This window comes from Giraffa tippelskirchi, chromosome 11 (assembly GCF_054371585.1).
Source record: "Giraffa tippelskirchi isolate mGirTip1 chromosome 11, T2T-mGirTip1v1.2.pri, whole genome shotgun sequence".
NCBI classification, from domain to species: Eukaryota; Metazoa; Chordata; class Mammalia; order Artiodactyla; family Giraffidae; genus Giraffa; species Giraffa tippelskirchi.
This window is the reverse complement of record NC_137285.1, coordinates 84427593-84446995: the sequence shown is the minus strand read 5'-3', so window position 1 is coordinate 84446995 and position 19403 is coordinate 84427593. Positions and strand designations below refer to the sequence as shown.

The window sequence follows — 19403 nt, the reverse complement described above, 5'->3', positions numbered from 1 at the left end:
GAAAAGTAAGCTAGGGTAACAATGGTTACATCAGACAAAATAGATTTTAAAGCAAAGACTATAACAAGAGATAAAGATGTTACATAATGATCAAAAGATCAATACAAGAAGAAGATACAATTGTAAATATATTTGCACTGATCATAAGAGCACCTAAATACATAAAACAAACATTAACAGACATAAAGGGAGAAATTGACAGTAAAACAATAAGGGTAGAAGACTTTAACACACTACTAGCATCCATAGACTGATCATCCAGACAGAAAATCAATAAGGAAACACTGACCTTAAACAATGTACAGATCAGATGGATTTATTAGAAGTATATATATACAGAACATTTCATCAAATAAAGCATATGCATTCTTTCAGGTGTACCTGAAACATTCTCCAGGATAGATCACATGCTAATCCACAAAACAAGTCTCAGTAAATTTAAAAATATTGAAATCATATCAAGCAACTATTCCAAACACAATGGTTTAAGACAAAAAATCAACTACAATTTAAAGACTCCAAGAAAGACAAAAACATGGAGTCTAAACAATATGCTGCTAAACAACTAATGGATCACTGAAGAAATCAAGAGGAAATAAAAACTATCTGGAGACTAAAGAAAACAAAAATACAATGCTTCAAAATCTATGGGACAAAGTAAAAGTTTTCAGAAGCTAGTTTATAGTGGTACATGCCCTCCTCAGGAAACAAGAAAAATCTCAAATAAACAACCTAACCAACAACTAGAAAAATAAAAACAAAGAAAAGTCAAAGTTAGTAGAAGGAAAGAAATCATGAAAATTAGAACAGAAATAAATGAAAAAGAGATCAGAAAAACAATAGAAAAGAGCAATAAAACTAAAATTGGTTCTTTGAAAAGAAAAACAAAATTTATAAAACTTTAGCCAGACTCATTAAGAAAATAGAGGGCCCAAGTCAATAAAATCAGAAATGAAAAGGGAGAAATAGCAACCAACACCAGAGAAACAAAATATGAGATTGCTATGAACTGTTCCACAATGATAAAATGGACAGCCTAGAATAAATGGACCAGCTCTCAGAAACAAGTAGCAAGTAACAACTTTGTACTTGTTAAGTACAAACTCCCAAGACTTAACCAGGAAGAAATAAAAAATACCAAAATACACCAATTATCAGTAATGAAATTGAAACAATAATTTAAAAAACAAAAACACTCCCAACCAACACAAGTTCAGGACCAAACGACTTCAATGTGAATTCTCCCAAACATTTAGAGAAAAGTTAACATCTGTCATTTTTAAACAATTCCCAAAAAATTGCAGATGAAGGGACAGTTACACATTCATTCTACCAAGCCAACATCACCCTGATACAAAAAAAAAAAAAAGAGATATCACACACAAAAAGAAAATGACATGCCAATATATCTGATGAACATGAATACAAAAATCCTTAACAAAATATTTGCAAATGAAATTCAACAACACAGTAAAAGAATCATACACCATGATCAAGTGAGATTCATCCCAGGGATGCAAGGATGGTTCAACATCCACATATCAAACAAACTAAGAAAATAATCCCATTTAAAATCACATCAAAAAGAATAAAATACCTAAAGATAAATCTAGCTGAAGAAAAAGACCTGTACTAGGAACTGTAAGACATTAATGAAATAAATTGAAGACACAAATGGATGGTAAAATATACCTTGTTCACTGACTGGAAGAATAAGAAAATAAGAAAACAAGGAAGACTTTATTTTTGCAGCAAACTCTTATTAACTGTAAAATATTATGGAGTTACTCAGAAATAGTAAGGTTCTTAAACCATGTGAAGTTTATATATTAATCTGCACAAAATTATTCCTTACAATTGTCTTCAATAGAAATTATCTGTGGATTATATGGGTAGCTATTTCAAATAAATATAGCAATAAGTATAATGCCTTTTTAATTTTCCTAACAATCTATGCTTTAAAGAAAAGGGAAAATCCTTTAAAAGGACAATAGATTTCAAGTAGACAAGTTGCAATTCACTCAAAACAAATTTTATTACATATTACTAATATAGCTAATAGTAAAATCATACATTGAGCCATGTTTTCCTTTACAAAAACCCTACAAAATTAAAGATTTCTAATTAGATTCATAATACCTAGATGTCATCTATGGTTAAATTTTGGCAAATGTGCTTAAAACACTCAGTAACAAGAGAACTATGTAGAATCTTATATATTATCAAAAATAGCATTAAAATTTTAAATGAGATTATTTAAAATATGGATTGTAAGTTCTTCTAATTTTCATTGAAACAGATTTAATCTTGATGGGTGAGTTGTTTTTAGTCCATGTGTCCCATCGAATTCCAGTTGTAAGCAATTTTCCAGAGAAGTGATGAATGCCATTCAGATTTGCGAGACCACACTGGCTGAACCACCAGCCGGTATTGTTACTGAGGTGGCTGCAGCTCTTCACAGACTGATCATTGATGAAGCATGCAGGACGACACCCATCATTATCAACATCTGGTGTGCTGAAAGGCATTGCATTTTGATTATCTTCTTTTCTGAAGCCCCGGAATGCATCACCTGGGTAAAATAGATTTTTTTAATGACTAAAGTTAAAGGCACCTTTTAATCGACCTTTACCAACCAATTGTGAAAAAGCATTGTGTCTAAAACTAAGGCTTAAATTACTTTTTACTAGATATCAGATTAAAACCTCTCCTCCAGGTGCAATAGGCCAAAATCTGGTAATGAATTCCTCGACATAATAAACATCTCCAAGTGGACATTGCCTGCATGCTAAGTTGCCTCAGTCATGTCCAACTCTCTGCTACGCTATGGACTGTAGCCCGGTGGTTTCCTCTGTCCATAGGATTCTCCAGGCAAGAGTCCTGGAGTGGGTTGCCATGCCCTTCTCCACAAGTGGACATTTAATGGCACAAATTACAGAGGTCTGTGATGGCCCAGGTAAAACTCTGCATGTTATTGGTTAAATTGAAAACTATTACATCTTTGCTAACTGTGTAAAAGGACCAAACAATAGCAGTATGAATTGAATGATAGTTTCTTTTGTATTTTTTAAAAACAAATGAAACATGAAAATATATCTCACTTTAGGAAAGAAATGCTAAATAGAGTTCCCTAAACATGTCCTTATCAACTAGCCCATTTTGTGTTCTTTCTTTTCCTTTTTGTCCAAAACAATTCTATATATAGCATGACATGGCACTTTTTAAACACTGGAATTTTTTCTGAATGTTTGACTCATGAAAGGGTAATTTAAACTTTGTTGTACATTCTTCTATCCCAAGGAGCTGCGCTGCTCCTTTTCTGCATACCATCCTGCCCCACCGTTGCCCTATCCCCTTTACCTGGAGATCACTACTGTGTTCTCCATTTCTGTGCCTTGTCTCAAACTGTTCTCTTTGCCAACATTCATTTGTCCAAATGCCATCCATTCCTCCAAGTACAAATCAGTGATTCTCAACTATAAGGATGCTAAATATCTATCTAGTCAATACAAATACCTGGGCCCAAACTTACTGACTAAGATTCTGCACAAGTATGTATGTACTTTCAAAAAGCATCCCAGGTTGGATCTAACATTAATTCTTTGTTGAAAATCACCCTTCCATGAAGATTTCCTGGATGCAATCAGTCAGAGTCATTCTCTCCCTCTTAACCTCCAAAGCTGTATCAGTATTCTGTGTTTTCAGTTCTATTTAATCTCCCCCTCTATCTTGTGATCAGTTAAAGAGCTGGAAGCACAACTCATTCATTTTCGGATTTCTAACACTAATCATATCTACTGAATAAGAACCACGATGAGCAATCAACAGGAGAGCTAAATTTAATAATAACTGAAGTTTAAAATGTCAACATCAAAATATAAATTTAACATCAAATATTTTAAAGTGCTAACAAATTTAATTTTTTGGAAAAAAGTAGATGCACTGAAATATAGACGCTTAAAAACCCATTAAACTAGTTGTTCTATCAGCCTGGGTCCTTGCCATGGCTCAGATGTCATGAGCTGGCAATTGTGATTAAGTCACTTAATCTTTCTTCACCTGTGAAGTGAGAGGAGTGAAGATCAGCTCTAACATTCTAAGACTTCTAAATGTCTGCCTCTCAGAACATGAAAATGGAAATAATGCCTTCCCAGCCTATCCCACAGAATCGCTATCTAAAGAATCAATTGAGATTACATATGGCAAATTGTTTTAAAGTGTATTAAGCAGTTCAAAACCACGAGATGATGCAACCATCATAACAGAGTTTCAAAACTCAAGACTTAGCCAGTTTTCTCATTCTTAATCTAATCTGTTAACAGTTATACAAAAAAAAAAATATATATATATACCAAAATAAATGTATTACTTTTTATCTTCATCTAATATTGAATCAGCTAGATTTAAATCTTTTGGATAATTTTAGGAATAAAAAACATACCAGCATTTCCTGAATATCGTCCTAAGTGCATTTTAAAAAATTTTGTTTCATCTTCTATCCAAAAATCATCATATGATGCGTAAGCGAATGTGTCATCTTCAGATTCCAGTGCCACATGCAGCATAAAACTGGTATTCTTCTGATTCACTATATAAAAAGTCTTTTTCAGTCCTAGCCAGAATTCACCTGTTAAAAAAAATGCTTTTTTAAATATGTTATAGCATATTCAAATAACCCTGTATTATTAGAACAACCCTGTATTATTAAGTGCTTGATGTTGTTTAGTGTTTCAATAACTCTGAGATGGTGTACATAAATTATTTGAGGGACTAGATGGCCCTAGCTCAAATTATCACTGTGTGCCTAATTTGCCAATATATATATGCGTGTGTGTATATCTTCCCACTTCTGCTTTACTAGATGGGATAAACAGATTCTGTTTCATTTTTTATCCACCTAAATTAAATTCAAAAAGTCATTTAAAGATTAAGTAAAAAGTCAAGTTCTGCCATAAGGCATATCAACAAAAACTACCAGTTCAAATATTATGGCAGGTAACAAGATGATGTGTACCAGTAAATGTAAGAGGTTTACCTCCAAATCAGCAACTCCTAAAGAAATATTTCCTGAAAGTACTCAATAGAAATTATTCTTTTTCTGTCTTTGAGAAAAATGTTTTGTGAACAAATATTTCTTTTTTATAATGCAGCTTGTCAGTTACCTCTGAATGAACGAAAATGTAAGGTAGAAACACCAGAGTGTCCCCAGGTCAGGGTCAGTATTTCCAAGATGATTGTAGATCCAGGATGAATTTTTAAACTCCATAGTACGAACTGCATACTTGCAAGTTCTAGCCATTAGCTTTCTACCTCCCTCTACCCACTGTTATGGCCTAAATGTGGACACTCCTGCTCTGAAGTACATCCCTGTGCCTGAATCATGAAATTTCCAAAGGAAGTAAGGTCTAGTAAAATGACATTCAAAGAGTCGGGGGCGGTGTGACAGCATTCAAACTCTTAAAACTATAGCTAAGACATTAAGTCACTCTCAAGGGCTTACAGGAGCATTTTAGCTGCATGCCCACCTAGAACTAAAGAGTGTTCTGAAGAAGTACAGGAAGAAAGGAAGTATAGGAAGTAAGAAAGACGGACAAGTAAGACAGGGCTGCTTGGCTTCTCCTAGTCTGACACCAATTAAATGTCCTTGCCATAATTCCCCTACACCCCAAACCCCAAGTGTAACTTAAGATACTTTCCTTAATACTGTTTATTTCTTTAATAGGCCAAGTACAAAGCAGTCCGTTTACCAAAGTATACCTGCCTGAAGACATTTTTCATTAAAACTAAAATAATCTCCCTACAGAAATAAGGATTATGTAAGGAAGATAACAATTTAGAGTATGCAGATCTATGACTGCTCGATTCAGATGGCTGCGCTTGTTGGAAAATTGGAGGTAATGCTGAGAAAACACAAGTATATCAACTGCACTCCGTAGTATGGCAGCTGTTTGGCCTTCTTTGTGACATTTTATTACATTTCACACACTTTCTAACCTCACTGACATGCAGTAGGGTTTTTAGCAGTAGGACTAACACCACCAGGTACTAAATCCTTGAATGACATTATTATGGGATGTCAAATATTTTAAGTTATAACAACAGCAACTTAATAGCATAAAAATGATCAAAGTCACCTGCGAATGTTCCAATTAATGTAAAATTTTGCAATGTTCAGAAATACTAATGTTTCTGTTCAACAGCCAAAGTGATGTTGCCATGGAATAATGGGAACAGATTTTACAGTTCACCTGGGGTTTCCATTTTCCAAATTTTGAGCATAGTGATTTTTACTGATGTTTTTATAAATCACTACTCTCAGTTCACATTATTTGAGCTTATACACAATGTACCCCAAATTTCTATTTCATTTGTTTGTACAGACACAGGACAAATCTCAAGAATTTCAAGGTCCCTGTTCATTTAGTTTTTAATTCTACAAATAACTATTAAGCATCTGCCAGAACTCTGCTGTGTGCATAATCAATATTTAATAAATACCCAACTGATCATTTTCAGTCAAATCACACTTCAACAGACATCTAAAAATAAAGATATCTAGATTCCATCTGAAAACCTACTTATTTTAAATAATTTGGCTAACGACCAGAGAGCAGTTTAAGTCATGTTTTTATATTCACAGGATTTTGAATTTGAATTTGGAATCCACATTTAGGATTTTGCTATTTTTACTAATAATATTACCAATACAGACAGTCTATAGGCATAATACCAAAAAGAAGAAAAAAGAGGAGAAATGAATAAAACTTGACCTAAGAGGTCACCAAATCCATCCAGATAATCACACCACAATTTTTGGAAATCAATTATCCCATCGATCCTTTTCTGTATCACAGTCCATCCACCTCCTCTGTAATCCATGTCACACATAACCTAAAGCAAACCCAGAAAAGACAAAAATAACATGCTATTATTTTCATTCTTTGATATAAAACTCATACTTCACCCTCAAGCCTAGAGAAAGAGAAGATACTGCCACTGAAAGTTTCAGTGCAACTGTATGTCATTAAAATATTCAGATTTTTTTTAAAATCTCAAGAAATAATACTGTAATAAAACAAACCTAATTGCAGTCCCTGCATCAGTCAATATATGTGTTTGTAGCCATTTAAGGCCATCCTCTTATTCCTCAACTTTATATACATTTTTCAGTTGAGTAATAATAGTGACAGATTTTACAATATGAAAGTGACAGATTTTATCTTCTTGGGCTCCAAAATCACTGTGGACAGTGAGTGCAGCCATGAAATTAAAACATGCTTGCTCCTTGGAAGGAAAACTTTGACACACCTAACCTAGACAGCATATTAAAAAGCAGAGATATCGCTTTGACAACAAAAGTGCATATAGTCAAAGTTATGGTTTTTCCATTAGTCATGTACAGGTGAGAGTTGGACCATAAAGAAGGCTGAGTGCTGAAGAACTGATGCTTTTGAAGTGTGGTGTTGGAGAAGACTCTTGAGAGTCCTTGGGCCACAAGGAGATGAAACCAGTCAGTTCTAACGGAAATCAACGCTGAATATTCATTGGAAGGACTGATGCTGAAGCTAAAGCTCCAATACTTTGGCCACATGATGTGAAGAGCTGACTCATTGGAAAAGACCCTGATGTTGGGAAAGATTGAAGGCAAAGGAGACAGAGGCAGGAGAGAATGAGATGGTTACACAGAGTCATTGATTCAGTGGATATGAATCTGAGCAAACTCTGGGAGATGGTAGAGGACAGAGGAGCCTGGTGTGCTGCAGTCCAGAGCATCACAGAGTCAGACATGACTTAGCAACTGAACAACAACAAAAACAAATGACATCCATCTGATGTGGCAGAGTGATACATTTCTTTATAAATAACTTTTCCTTTCAATTAAAACAGTGATTTTTAAAACAGTGTCAAATATGCCTGTGTGCCTGTCTTTCATTGCTTTTTTTCTCCGAAGTCTGGATGGCCCGTGTTCAGACTGAGATTTTCAGACAGAAAAGCATGGTCTAAGCCCCATCTATGGGGCTTCCCAGGTGGCGCTAGTGGTAAAGAACCCGCCTGCCAATTCAGGACACGTGAGAGACGCAGGTTCAATCCCTGGGTCAGGAAGATCCCCTGGAGGAGGGCATGGCAATGCACTCCAGTATACTTGCCTGGACAATCCCATGGACAGAGAAGCCTGGTGGGCTACAGTCCATAGGGTCGCAAAGAGTCAGACACAACTGAAGCAACTTAGAACATGCCCCATCTCAACAGGCACTCATAGATGCATCTGTGGTGTTCTGCTAAATGCCCTTAAGAGGATCACCATGGAGGACTCATTGAAGTGACAAAGCAAGAAAATCAGAGCAATCCTCCCCATCAGAAACTTCCCACACACAGACAGAAAAAGGCAGTGTGGAGGAAGTTAGGGAACCAACACTTTCCCACAAAAGAGGTAATTATGCGTCCCACTTTTCACAAAATTAGAAGCCTTCCCTTTCCACATCTGTTCAGGCCCATTTCTGAATCTGTAGGTGAGATAATTTAGGTAATTATAATTATTTCCCACTTAATTCCCAATTTTTGACATCCTGTTAATAGATGTCAGAAAATGTTAGTAACTGAGATGAGAAACTGGTAGTATCTACTTAGAAAAATTATTTCATTGTGTAATAAAGACTATTAATAAGGTATGATATTCATTTTATAATCTTTTTATGCACAAAAATGTAACCAGAAAATTATATATATGTATATTAATATACAATGTATAATAATATACAGTTTTAATAATATATAATTTTGAGTTGAAATTGCCTCTAGAAATCATGATACTGAACTACTAAGGATAGATATGAGTAATCTATTTTATGCAATTTAAGAAATGGATCAGCTTGTCAATCTTTCTCACAATTTAATGAAAGGTTTTTTAAATTATTAATTATTTATACAATCACAAAAAAGTCATTTATCAACCAAACAAAGTATATCCATGTGTAGGAAGAGAAATCAAAGTATTTTTATCAAGCTCCAAGACAAAGCACACCATTATTTTTTAATATCCATAAGCTGATTAAAGCAAATAGGTATTTATTTTGCATAGTTCCATCTACTGGAAGGATAAGACCTAGCACCAAATGGACTCACTTTAAAGACTGTAACCAGAAACACTCAAATAGAAAGGTGAAAGACTCTCTAATTCTTTTACCGGTTTGTGGTTTGGGCAAAGAAGCCCAGAAAACAAAACTTTTGAAACTGGAACCTATACTAATTTATTTGAAAAATTTTAAGAAGAAATAAAATAGTAAAACAATTAAAACTAATATTATTTAAATAGATTAGATGCCTATCCTATTCCATATATAACAAGGGAAAACTTTACCTCAAATGGATGACTAGCGCCTTCTGGATGGATTATATACAAACCACTTGGTGTTTTGGTGACAGAACCAATGGTATCTTTAATATCAGTACAATCTAGACCTACAAAAGTAAAATTAGTTATTTAGGATATTTCCACATATACATTTAAGACTTAATCATTTTATTATAGAGAATGGACAGTGTTATGTGAAATTATTATTAAAATGTTCATTAATGATATGCTAATTTAACTTGTACGCAGAGTACATCATGCAAGATGCCAGGCTGGACAAAGCACAAGGTGGAAGCAAGACTGCTGGGAGAAATATCAATAACCTCAAATATGCAGATGACACCACTCTTATGGCAGAAAACGAAGAGGAACTAAAGAGCCTCTTGATGAAAGTGAAAGAGCAGATTGAAAAAGCTGAGCTTTAAGCCAGTGTTCAGAAAACTAAGATCATGGCATCTGGTCCCATCACTTCATGGAATACAGATGGGGAAACAATGGAAACAGTGACAGACTTTATTTTCTTGGGCTCCAAAATCACTGCAGATGGTGACTACAGCCATGAAACTAAAAGACACTTGCTTTTTGAAGAAAAGCTATGACAAATCTAGACAGCACACTAAAAAGCAGAGACATTACTTTGCCTACAAAGATCTGTAATAGTCAAAGCTATGGTTTTTCCAGTAGTCATGTATGGATGTGAGAGCTCACCATAAAGAAGGCTGAGTGCCGAGGAATTGATGCTTTTGAACTGTGGTGCTGGAGAAGACTCTTGAGAGTCCCTTGGACTGCAAGGAGATCAAACCAGTCCATCCTAAAGGAAATCACCCTGAATATTCATTGGAAGGATTGATGTTGAAGCTGAAACTTCAATCCTTTGGCCACCTGATGTAAAAGGCTGACTCACTGGAAACCAAGACCCTGATGCTGGGAAAGATAGAAGGCAGGAGGAGAAGGGGACGACAGAGGACAAAATGGTTGGATGGCATCACCGACTCAATGGACATGGGTTTGAGCAAGCTCCGGGAGATTGTGATGGACAGGGAAGCCTGGCGTGCCGCAGTCCATGAAGTCGCAGAGTCAGACATGACTGAGCAACTGAACAACAAAAATGATATGATGACTTTAACTTCTTAAAAAGAAAAATCATCTCATCATTAAAAATAAGAATCTAGATGAACGGAGGAACTGGGACTAAATAATTTATGCTGCAATAAAACTTCACTGATAGCTCACTGTTATTGATTATTTGCCCAGTTGGTATCAACATTTATTTAATATATTTTACAAGTATGCACTCTCTTGTCCAATAAATAATGTATTTCCAGAAATCTAGGCTTATCTTGGGAACATAATATGTAACAGAAATCTGTAATGAAGACAAGGAGAAAATCCAAAAGAATAAGTAGGCTAGCTACTATTGACACATCCTTTCTGCACTATTTGAAACTGCAAATATTCTGGTGTATTGAAGCCCCCATTAAAAACAAGCAAAGGGGGAGGAAGGAGGAACCACGTTCTTCACCAGGGGAACTGATGCTGAGGCTAAAGCCTGCTCTGTTGACAATAGCTAGAACTGTAGCAGTTTATAATCATCTCCTCTAAAGCATTCTACTTTTCAAGGGATTGTAAAACATAACTATTATGTGGATATGATGCTACATTTTACTCTAGATGCTTTACTTTGTATTATCTCTTGTAAATGTAATAAAATAAATTTAATCTTACAATATCAATTACCCAGAGAACAAACACATCAAAGCCTGAGACTTCAGAGCCAGAAGCTTGGGTTCGAGTCTAGTTCTACTCTTTACTAGTCAGAACTATTAGCTAAGTTTCTTAACTACTTTTCTTCATGTGCAATATAATAATAATAATAATACTATCTACTTCATAGTGTTATTCTGACAATATACATATAAGGCATTATGTAAAACACTTAGCACAGTGCCCAGCACACAGTAAATGTGCAGAAAATATCATCTACAAAAAGTTAGCTGTGAAAAATTGTTTGCTTTCCCCTTTACTTCCAGAAGATATAGATTTGTTGCCTTTCTTCTGAATTGCTGAGATATTTTTATGATAAATTTATGCTTAGAGATAAGATAGATGTTTATAGTGAAGGACTAATCTGTGATAGATATCTGCTTTGCCATCACCATCCAAATAAATGTGAACAGATTGTTCAGATTTTCCTGGACTGCATATTCCTTAGCTGATGATAATCATCATCATAGCAAACTCTTATACTGTCTTATTATGCTCAGGCAATACTTCAGGAGATTTTTGTGCATTTACTCATTTAAGTCTCACAAGAAACACACAAGGTAGGTACTCTAAGTTTGGGCTTCCCTGGTGGCTAAGATGGTAAAGAATCTGTCTGCAATGCAGGAGACTCGGGTTTAATCGCTGGGTTGGGACGATTCCCCCGAGGAGGAAATGACAACCCAGTCCAGTATTCTTGACTGGAGAATTCCATAGACAGAGGAGACTATTGGTTTCCTGATGAGGAAACTGATATCAGGAAACAGTGGATCAGAGATTTGAAGACAAATGATTTGACACCAGAGTCCATGCACATGACCACCATGTAAAACCATCTTCACTGCTCACAAATGAGGTAGAATAACGTAATAAAAAGTAACACAAAAAAAAAAAAAAAAGTAACACAATAACATGTGAAAGTGCCTGTCATAGTACCTGACACGTAAGTGATCTCAGTAACAGTTTATTTCCTTCTCTTTGTAAGGAAAAAAGAAAGATCACTTACTAGGCCGTCAATAAACATTTACTTGCTTGGAAACTTTGGTATTAATTCACAACTGTAAGATATATAGGGCATTTTTATTAGAAAACTATTCCTTTAGGAATTACTGTACTGTTATACCATATTTTAGCATCAAAAGAGCTAAATTCCAGTTTCTTTCTGAATCAAGCTTCTTTTTCAAATTTTATGCTCTAATTTGAAACACCTCAAGGATGTCAAAAATACTTTTTACAGGTGGGAGGAATTCTGAGACCTTCTTTTCTTCTAAGCGAAGACTGATTATTACTAAAATGTAAAAGGAGAGCCCACATCTGGTTACATATTAATAAAACTATGCTATTTTCCACAGATTCTGAATATCTGTCTACAGCCATGGCTTTCAAATGGTCAGAAAAGTTTGCAATTCAGAAAAGTAGGCATTGTCTGTGCCAAAATTTGCTTAATGGCAGGTGTTACTCCTCCAGCCTGTTAGAAAATAACAAGCTATATTTTTTAAACAAAAGTTTTAAGTGCACCAACCTGTCTGTGAAATTTTTAAGAAACAAAAGACAAATATGAAAAGGCTGAAATACAAAAGTTCTCACCATGTGACTGAACTGGTCTGTGAGGAAAAGTATCCAGCTGTTTTCTAAAAACTTCTGTTGTCAAAAGGAGAACTCGATTCATGAGCTCATTAACCTAAACACACAGGCATATATTTAAGCAAATATGTATTGGAACAAAACTCTTTTAGCTGAATTCTGCAACTGATATCCCTAAGCCTCTTATAAATCCAGCTTTGAAACATATATAATGCCCATCTTCCTTTCGAATTCCTCACTACTATAAAGCGAAAGGAAAGTGAAGTCGCTCAGTCGTGTCCGACTCTTTGCTACCCCTGGACTGTAGCCTATCAGGCTCCTCCGTCCATGGAGAAAGCAGTAAAGAGCTAAATAGCAATCATTAAATTCAGCACCGTTTTCTCATGAACACTGCCTTCATCTGCCCGTTTTTATATTGACTACTCTCGCAGATCTGTTCTTTGTATCTTGCCTGCTCCTTTGCTGTAGTTTTTTATCTGATCTCCGTGTTTCCTCCGTCTGCTCTTCCTCAAGCTATCCTCCACACCAGCTGCCAGCCTAGTCATTGCAGTTCCCTGCTCAGACGCTTCGATGGCTTCTCAGTGTGGCATGACTTAGTTCCTATTTCTCTGAGTTAGTTTTCCTCATACGCCCTCTCCCTCGCCAGTCACTCCGCCCCTGCACCACCTCAAGAAGTTCCCCAAGGATGGAGCGTCCTAATCTCAGTCTTCTTACCCAACCTTTGTGACCTTTGAAGGATTAATCCATCTCTCGTGACTCAGTTCATAATCTCTGTAATCTGGGAAAATTTCTCACAGCTCAGATTTTGAATTTCTTTTGTGCAACTTTCTAACAGCATTCACAACATTTTCAATACATTTTTCTGCCCCTCCCACCCCCACCCACTACACACACATAGACTGAATAAGCTTTAAGTGAAGATCTTTTTTTTGGTTGTTATTGCTTTCTGTTTGCCTGCAGTTTACTCTGGTGTCTCTGACATAGTAGGCACTAAATAGATTTATGGACATTATAAAAATAAAACAATTATACTTCTAGCTAACTAGATCTATGTATACATACAATAACAGCACAATTCTAAAAAAAGCCATACCTGATTAATTAAATAATCCAAGGAAGCTTGCTGCTCATCCATCATGTTTCTTAGTAGTTTTTTGGTACTCCGTGTATAAGAAACAATAGAATTTTGCAAATTTCCTTAAATCATAATAAAACCGGTTTGCTAAACATTATATTGTTATAGAAAATAACTACAGCAAAAAATAAAGAATTTTAAAATGATTTTAGATAAATATGTAAACCCAGTATCTCAAACTAAATACATAGAGTTGCATATTCTACGTACTTTTTTGTTTAACTCAAGATCAACCAAGAAAACAATTTTTTCAGTACTTCCCAATGAAAATGTGCTTCCTAATAATCTATTTTAACCCCCTAATTTAATCTGATATAAATGAGAGACAACATCCTGAATATCAGTTCTCACTTTATGAGAGAGAAAGAAGCAAGAGGTCAAAAATTAATCAATTCTTACTACATAAGAAAGTAAAATGCAATAATTCCATATCATGAAAGTTAATTTCTAAAGCAAATCTTTCTTTTAATTTTTTTCTATTAATGCTATATTTTTGTATAAAGAAAATGCAAACACACAAGCATATATACCCATAATAAACCTCAGTCAAAAGTTTTAACTGGTTGGTTTCTGGTTAAACTTTTTACTATATATTTTTTCTTTTTAAAAATGTTTTTATTTTAAAACAATCACAAGAACAGGTGAAGAACTTTTTCTTCTTTGAGAGCATGCCACCATGATGCCTCTGGATATTTCGGTGTTTTTTTTTTTTTTTAATATTTATTTATTTTATTTTTGGCTGCACTGGATCTTCATTGCTGTGTGTGTGTTTTCTCTAGCTGTGGTGAGCAGGGGCTACTCTCCAGCTGTGGTATGCAGGCTTCTTGTTGCAGTGTTCGTGGGTTGTGGCATGTGGACTCAGCAGTTGCAGCTCGCGGGCTCTAGAGCACAGGCTCAGTAGTAGTGGCACATGGGCTTAGTTCCTCCACAGCATGTGGAATCTTCCCAGAGCAGGGATCGAACTGGTGTCCCCTGAACTGCAAGGAGGATTCTCAACCACTGGACCACGAGGGAGGCCCTATTTCAGTGTATTTTATACCAGAGACATTCTCTCCAACACAACCATCAAAATCGGGAACTATACATTGATTACCATGTATTTCTCAGACTTAATCCAAGTTTATTCAATTATCCTGATGATGGCCTTTATAACAAAAGAAGTCCCATATTATTGCATAATTATTCTTTTAAAAAGTATCTGTTTCTATTTTCCTAAATTTCACTCTAGCAGTAGAGCCCCATTAATAACTCTTGATAGTTTTAAATCTACCTCACTCAGTTTCATCTGTCATTTTTACTTTCAGTCTCTCACTTTTTATTAGATACTCCCTGGATTTAGACATTTGTCTTAATGGATCTAAAGCTACACTCGTCGGTTTGAGGAGCCTGAGATATCTGTGTTATACACAGAATTAAACACAATAAAGTGAGCTTTTTATACTTTCTGACCTAGGAGCTAAAGTCCTATAAGAACTGGATGAGAACCTCCTCCCCTTTTGAACCCCCTTCTCATTCCACCCCCTAGGTACATATAGTAAAAGTGAAGCCGCTCAGTTGTGTCCGACTCTTTGCGACCCCATGGACTGTAGCCCATCAGTCTCCTCCATCCACGGAATTTTCCAGGCAAGAGTACTGGAGTGGGTTGCCATTTCCTTCTCCAGGGGATCTTCCTGACCCAGGGATAGAACCCGGATCTCCCGCATTGCAGACAGACACTTTACCAGCTGAGCCACCTAGATCATGAGAATTACTGTGTTGCTACTAAATAGTTTTAAACAAAAATGGAGATTGTTTTTTTAATTCTTTATTTTTTATGCATTGCTACATAAAGTGGCTATGAATTTGTATTATATCTATTGTAGCAGTTATTCAATATTAATGAATTCCCCCCTCAAAACTTAGGTGAAATTTCCTATTGATTCAGATGGAGCTAAGAAAACAACCCTAGGCAAACTGATAGTGTCAGGGCCTTCTGTGGTCGGTTGATGTTACCGGGCTATATAACATAGAAGAGGGAATTGTTCATTTACCAATTATTTGTGAAGCACTTACTATGTGCCCAAAACATATACCTCTAGTCTAGGATGATCAGGATATATACTAAATGACCCAAAAAATGCTAAAGTATATTTTTCTATCTCTACCATAGAAATAATAAATCATACACTTTTATAATTCTGGTTATTTTTAGTACTTACTACACATGAAATATTTTTCTTCTCGTGTAATTTTAGTTTTAATATCACATGATTCCTCACAATCTTCTTTGTAAACAGTAGCATTACTTTTACTTTCACCTTTTGTATTAGATTCATCTTCTACAATGTTAACTCCTGGAGAATCCTTTATATTAAAAAAAAAGAAATAAGAAAAAATATATGAAGCATGTTATATTACCTAATATATCATAAATAAGACTCTAGAAAAAGATGAGATTTTAAGACATACACAAAGAAAGAATATATAATTAATTGGTTAATTCAAACTTCACAAACAAATCTTCTGCTCTCTTTTTTCCTCTCCAATTCCAAAAGGATTCCTTTAGGGCCTGCTTTCCATTACAGTGGTTTTATGGCCGTGACTGTTACACATTTCCCTGTGTGATACAGGGCTGAGCCATTCCTCTTCCAGGAATTGTGCCATTTGAAGTTCCTTCAGTGGATACTAAGAAGGTTCTCTGAGAAGCCTACAACATATCTATGCCAGAAGGACATTCTGACACCAATTTGTAGGAATTGTGATGTGGGGCTGAGGGGAAAATATGTAGGAGATTTGTTGCTTTTGTATAAGCTAGAGTATTTACAGATTTGAAAGGTAAAGTATTCATAGACTTAAAAGGTTGCAATAATAATAACAGAAAAAAAGAATGGAATTTTTCTTTGCAAAATCAACAACAGATGTCATTTTAAAAAGCCAGCAATGTTATATATAGAATGGATAAACAATAAGGTCCTACTGTGTAGCACAAGGAACTATGTTCAATATCCTGTAATAAACCACAATGGAAAAGAATATGAAAAAGGATATATATTCTATATATGTATGATATAAATATATATGACTGAATTACTTTGCTGTATAGCATAAATTAACACAACAGTATAAATCAACTACACGTCAATAAAACACATTTTTAAAAATTAAACTAAAATCGAAAGCCAACAAGAACTATAAACTTTTGAATACCAGAGGGGAGAAGGAAGGAGAGAGGGACAAGATAGGGGTAGAAGAGTAAAAAGTACAGACTGCTATGTTCAAAAAAAAGGAAAAAAGCTGATTACAGCTGTCATTCCAAATGTATCAGTTTTTATTGGTACACTGTTGGGTTTGCTAATGATAAAGCATACACTACCAGTTTTTTAATATTAAAACATTCTTTGGTAGAAGTTATAAGATTTAAATAACTGTAATTAAAAGAAAATAATAACAAGATCTGTCCTCTTTGACATGGATATTGAGAGAAAAGTAAAGAGCTAATCACATAATTTGAAAGATATTTACCCAAAATACATTTTGCTACAAAGATCTACTTTTAACTTTTTGCTCTTTCCCCTATACTCCTATAACAATTGACATATTAGCTGTTTTCAAAAATAGCTATATTTTACAACTATATTTTTTAGATCTAAATAAGATTCTTAAATTTTCAGCATAGAGAATTCTTACTAATATTTCTGTAGCTTTCTTAGAATTTAGTCTTGCTTCAACTTTGGAATTTGGTATTGATACAGTGGTAAATACATTTTATAACATTTAAAATATTATAAACCAATATTTAAATTATAGAGATTCAAATCACCATCTACTCATAGTATTGCATACAATCTTAGCTATCACTCTCACATTGCTCTGAATACAATTTTCTAATTTTAAATTTTAAAATTTCCTGAGTAACCAGGTACAAGACTATATTTGAAGTATGAAAGTTTACAGAACAGTTTTTGTTTAGTAAAATGAACTTTTCATTGCTACCAGATATTTCATTATTAAAGTTAAGTGGAAAGTTGTTGGCTAGTTTTTAACCTAGGTCTGCAATTTCTTTAACAATTTTTTACAAGAAATGTGTTAAGAGTCAATCTTCAGTTTATAGTTTTCTAAGTTTAAAAATAATATTATTTAAGCATGTGTCAGCATTTCTAAATAAACACTTTAATTTTTCCATAAATTATATTGAGTGCTGTAATTAATCTCATCAAACACCTAGTACATATCTTAAAAACTATATAATCATGCTTTCTTAGCTAAAATAACTTTGCTGAAATTCTTACCGTAGAATGATGCACACAGTTGTCTTGTATAGCTTCTCCACAAGTAAAAATACATAGATTTAAGAACAAGAGTAAGGCTTGGAAAAGATAAATCATATTTTTCTTGGTTGGAGAAATGAAAATTTTCTTCAAATATCAGTGAGCTCTCTGTGGAATGAGCTCTGGTACATTGAGTCTTCAGTCGAAAATTTCTGGAAGGTGTACAACAAAAACAGAAGCCAGTACTTACTGGTTTCCATGCCCTCGTTTGAAACAACACCCTTCATATAAGGAATAAGGTAGCCTCCAGAGATCCCATCATTCTAAGTTATACAAACCCTTTTTTATCACTACATGTCTGCATTGTAAATTCATGCTTTTGGAATATAAGCAATAGCTGGCCAGCTAGCTCACTAAATCAAGCAAGCAACCAAGAATTTATAGAATTATCCAAGTTTTATGAGCCAGGAATTTTTTTCCTTAGGAAAAAAATGCTTTTGATAATGTGTAACTCTTTTACTGTGAACCAGTTTGCATAAAAATAGTAAGAAAATAGAAGTTAAGTTTCTACTTAAATGATGGAGTGGAAGACTAATACATTAAAACTAGTTCTACAAAATACTAAGTAGAAATTTAATCAGTGTGGACACCCAGAGCAAATAATTCAGACTTAAAACATTCTTACAACTGAATGTAGCTGTCAATGATGGTCAGATTAACCACCTCAACCAAACTCCTAGGACTCTAACTGAGTTGTATGTTTTACATCAATAGTGTTAAAACTTCAACAGTTGTGAATATAAGGGCACTGTTGTTAATGAAAATCACTACTCTCTGAAAGTTGATACATCAATGTCTTTGATGAATTTTCAAATTCTCCATGATAGTGGCTCCTTCTTTTCCCTATAGAAACATACCTAAGTCTTCATTACCCTAAAATTAAGACTTTCCTGAGTTTTGTTTCCTATTCAAGGTATTATTACCTCCATTTCCATTCCTAGCCCAAGAACCACAGGGTAGAGATGACAGTTTTTATGGCACTTGCATAGTGAGTGGTATGGTCTAGGCACTAAGATAGTAATTAAGGAAGTAATAGCTTAGATTATTTTCTTACTTTACGTCCTCACTACCCACTACTTAAATGCAAGCACTCTCATCTCTTATTCTACTGAAAATTTCTGAGTTTCTCCCAAGAGACAATGTGGGGTGGTTGAGAGTGCTGGCTCTGGTACTAGAATTCTTGGATGAATCTTGATTCACCACTCCCTTGCTCTGGAAACTTGGACATACTTAACCTAATATCATGACAGCTCACTTTCTTTGT

General features: G+C 34.7%; 1 protein-coding gene across 2 annotated transcripts; it reads right to left on the bottom strand.

Annotated features, from left to right (window-relative positions):
- Window positions 1–300: 300 nt before the first annotated feature.
- On the bottom strand, window positions 301–18256 carry ANGPTL5 (angiopoietin like 5). Of its 2 annotated transcripts, none has more exons than XM_081545980.1 (8): window positions 18101–18256; window positions 16027–16175; window positions 13791–13857; window positions 12701–12794; window positions 9359–9459; window positions 6771–6891; window positions 4442–4627; window positions 301–2572 (listed from the first exon to the last, which is right to left on the bottom strand). In XM_081545980.1, the coding sequence occupies exons 1-8, from the start codon at window positions 18194–18196 to the stop codon at window positions 2253–2255; spliced, it is 1134 nt and encodes a 377-aa protein (XP_081402106.1). In that variant the 5' UTR covers window positions 18197–18256; the 3' UTR covers window positions 301–2252. The 2 variants fall into 2 exon arrangements, with proteins under 2 accessions (XP_081402106.1, XP_081402105.1); XM_081545979.1 differs by having other exon boundaries at window positions 13791–13894; window positions 16031–16175.
- Between the last annotated feature and the right edge of the window lie 1147 nt (window positions 18257–19403).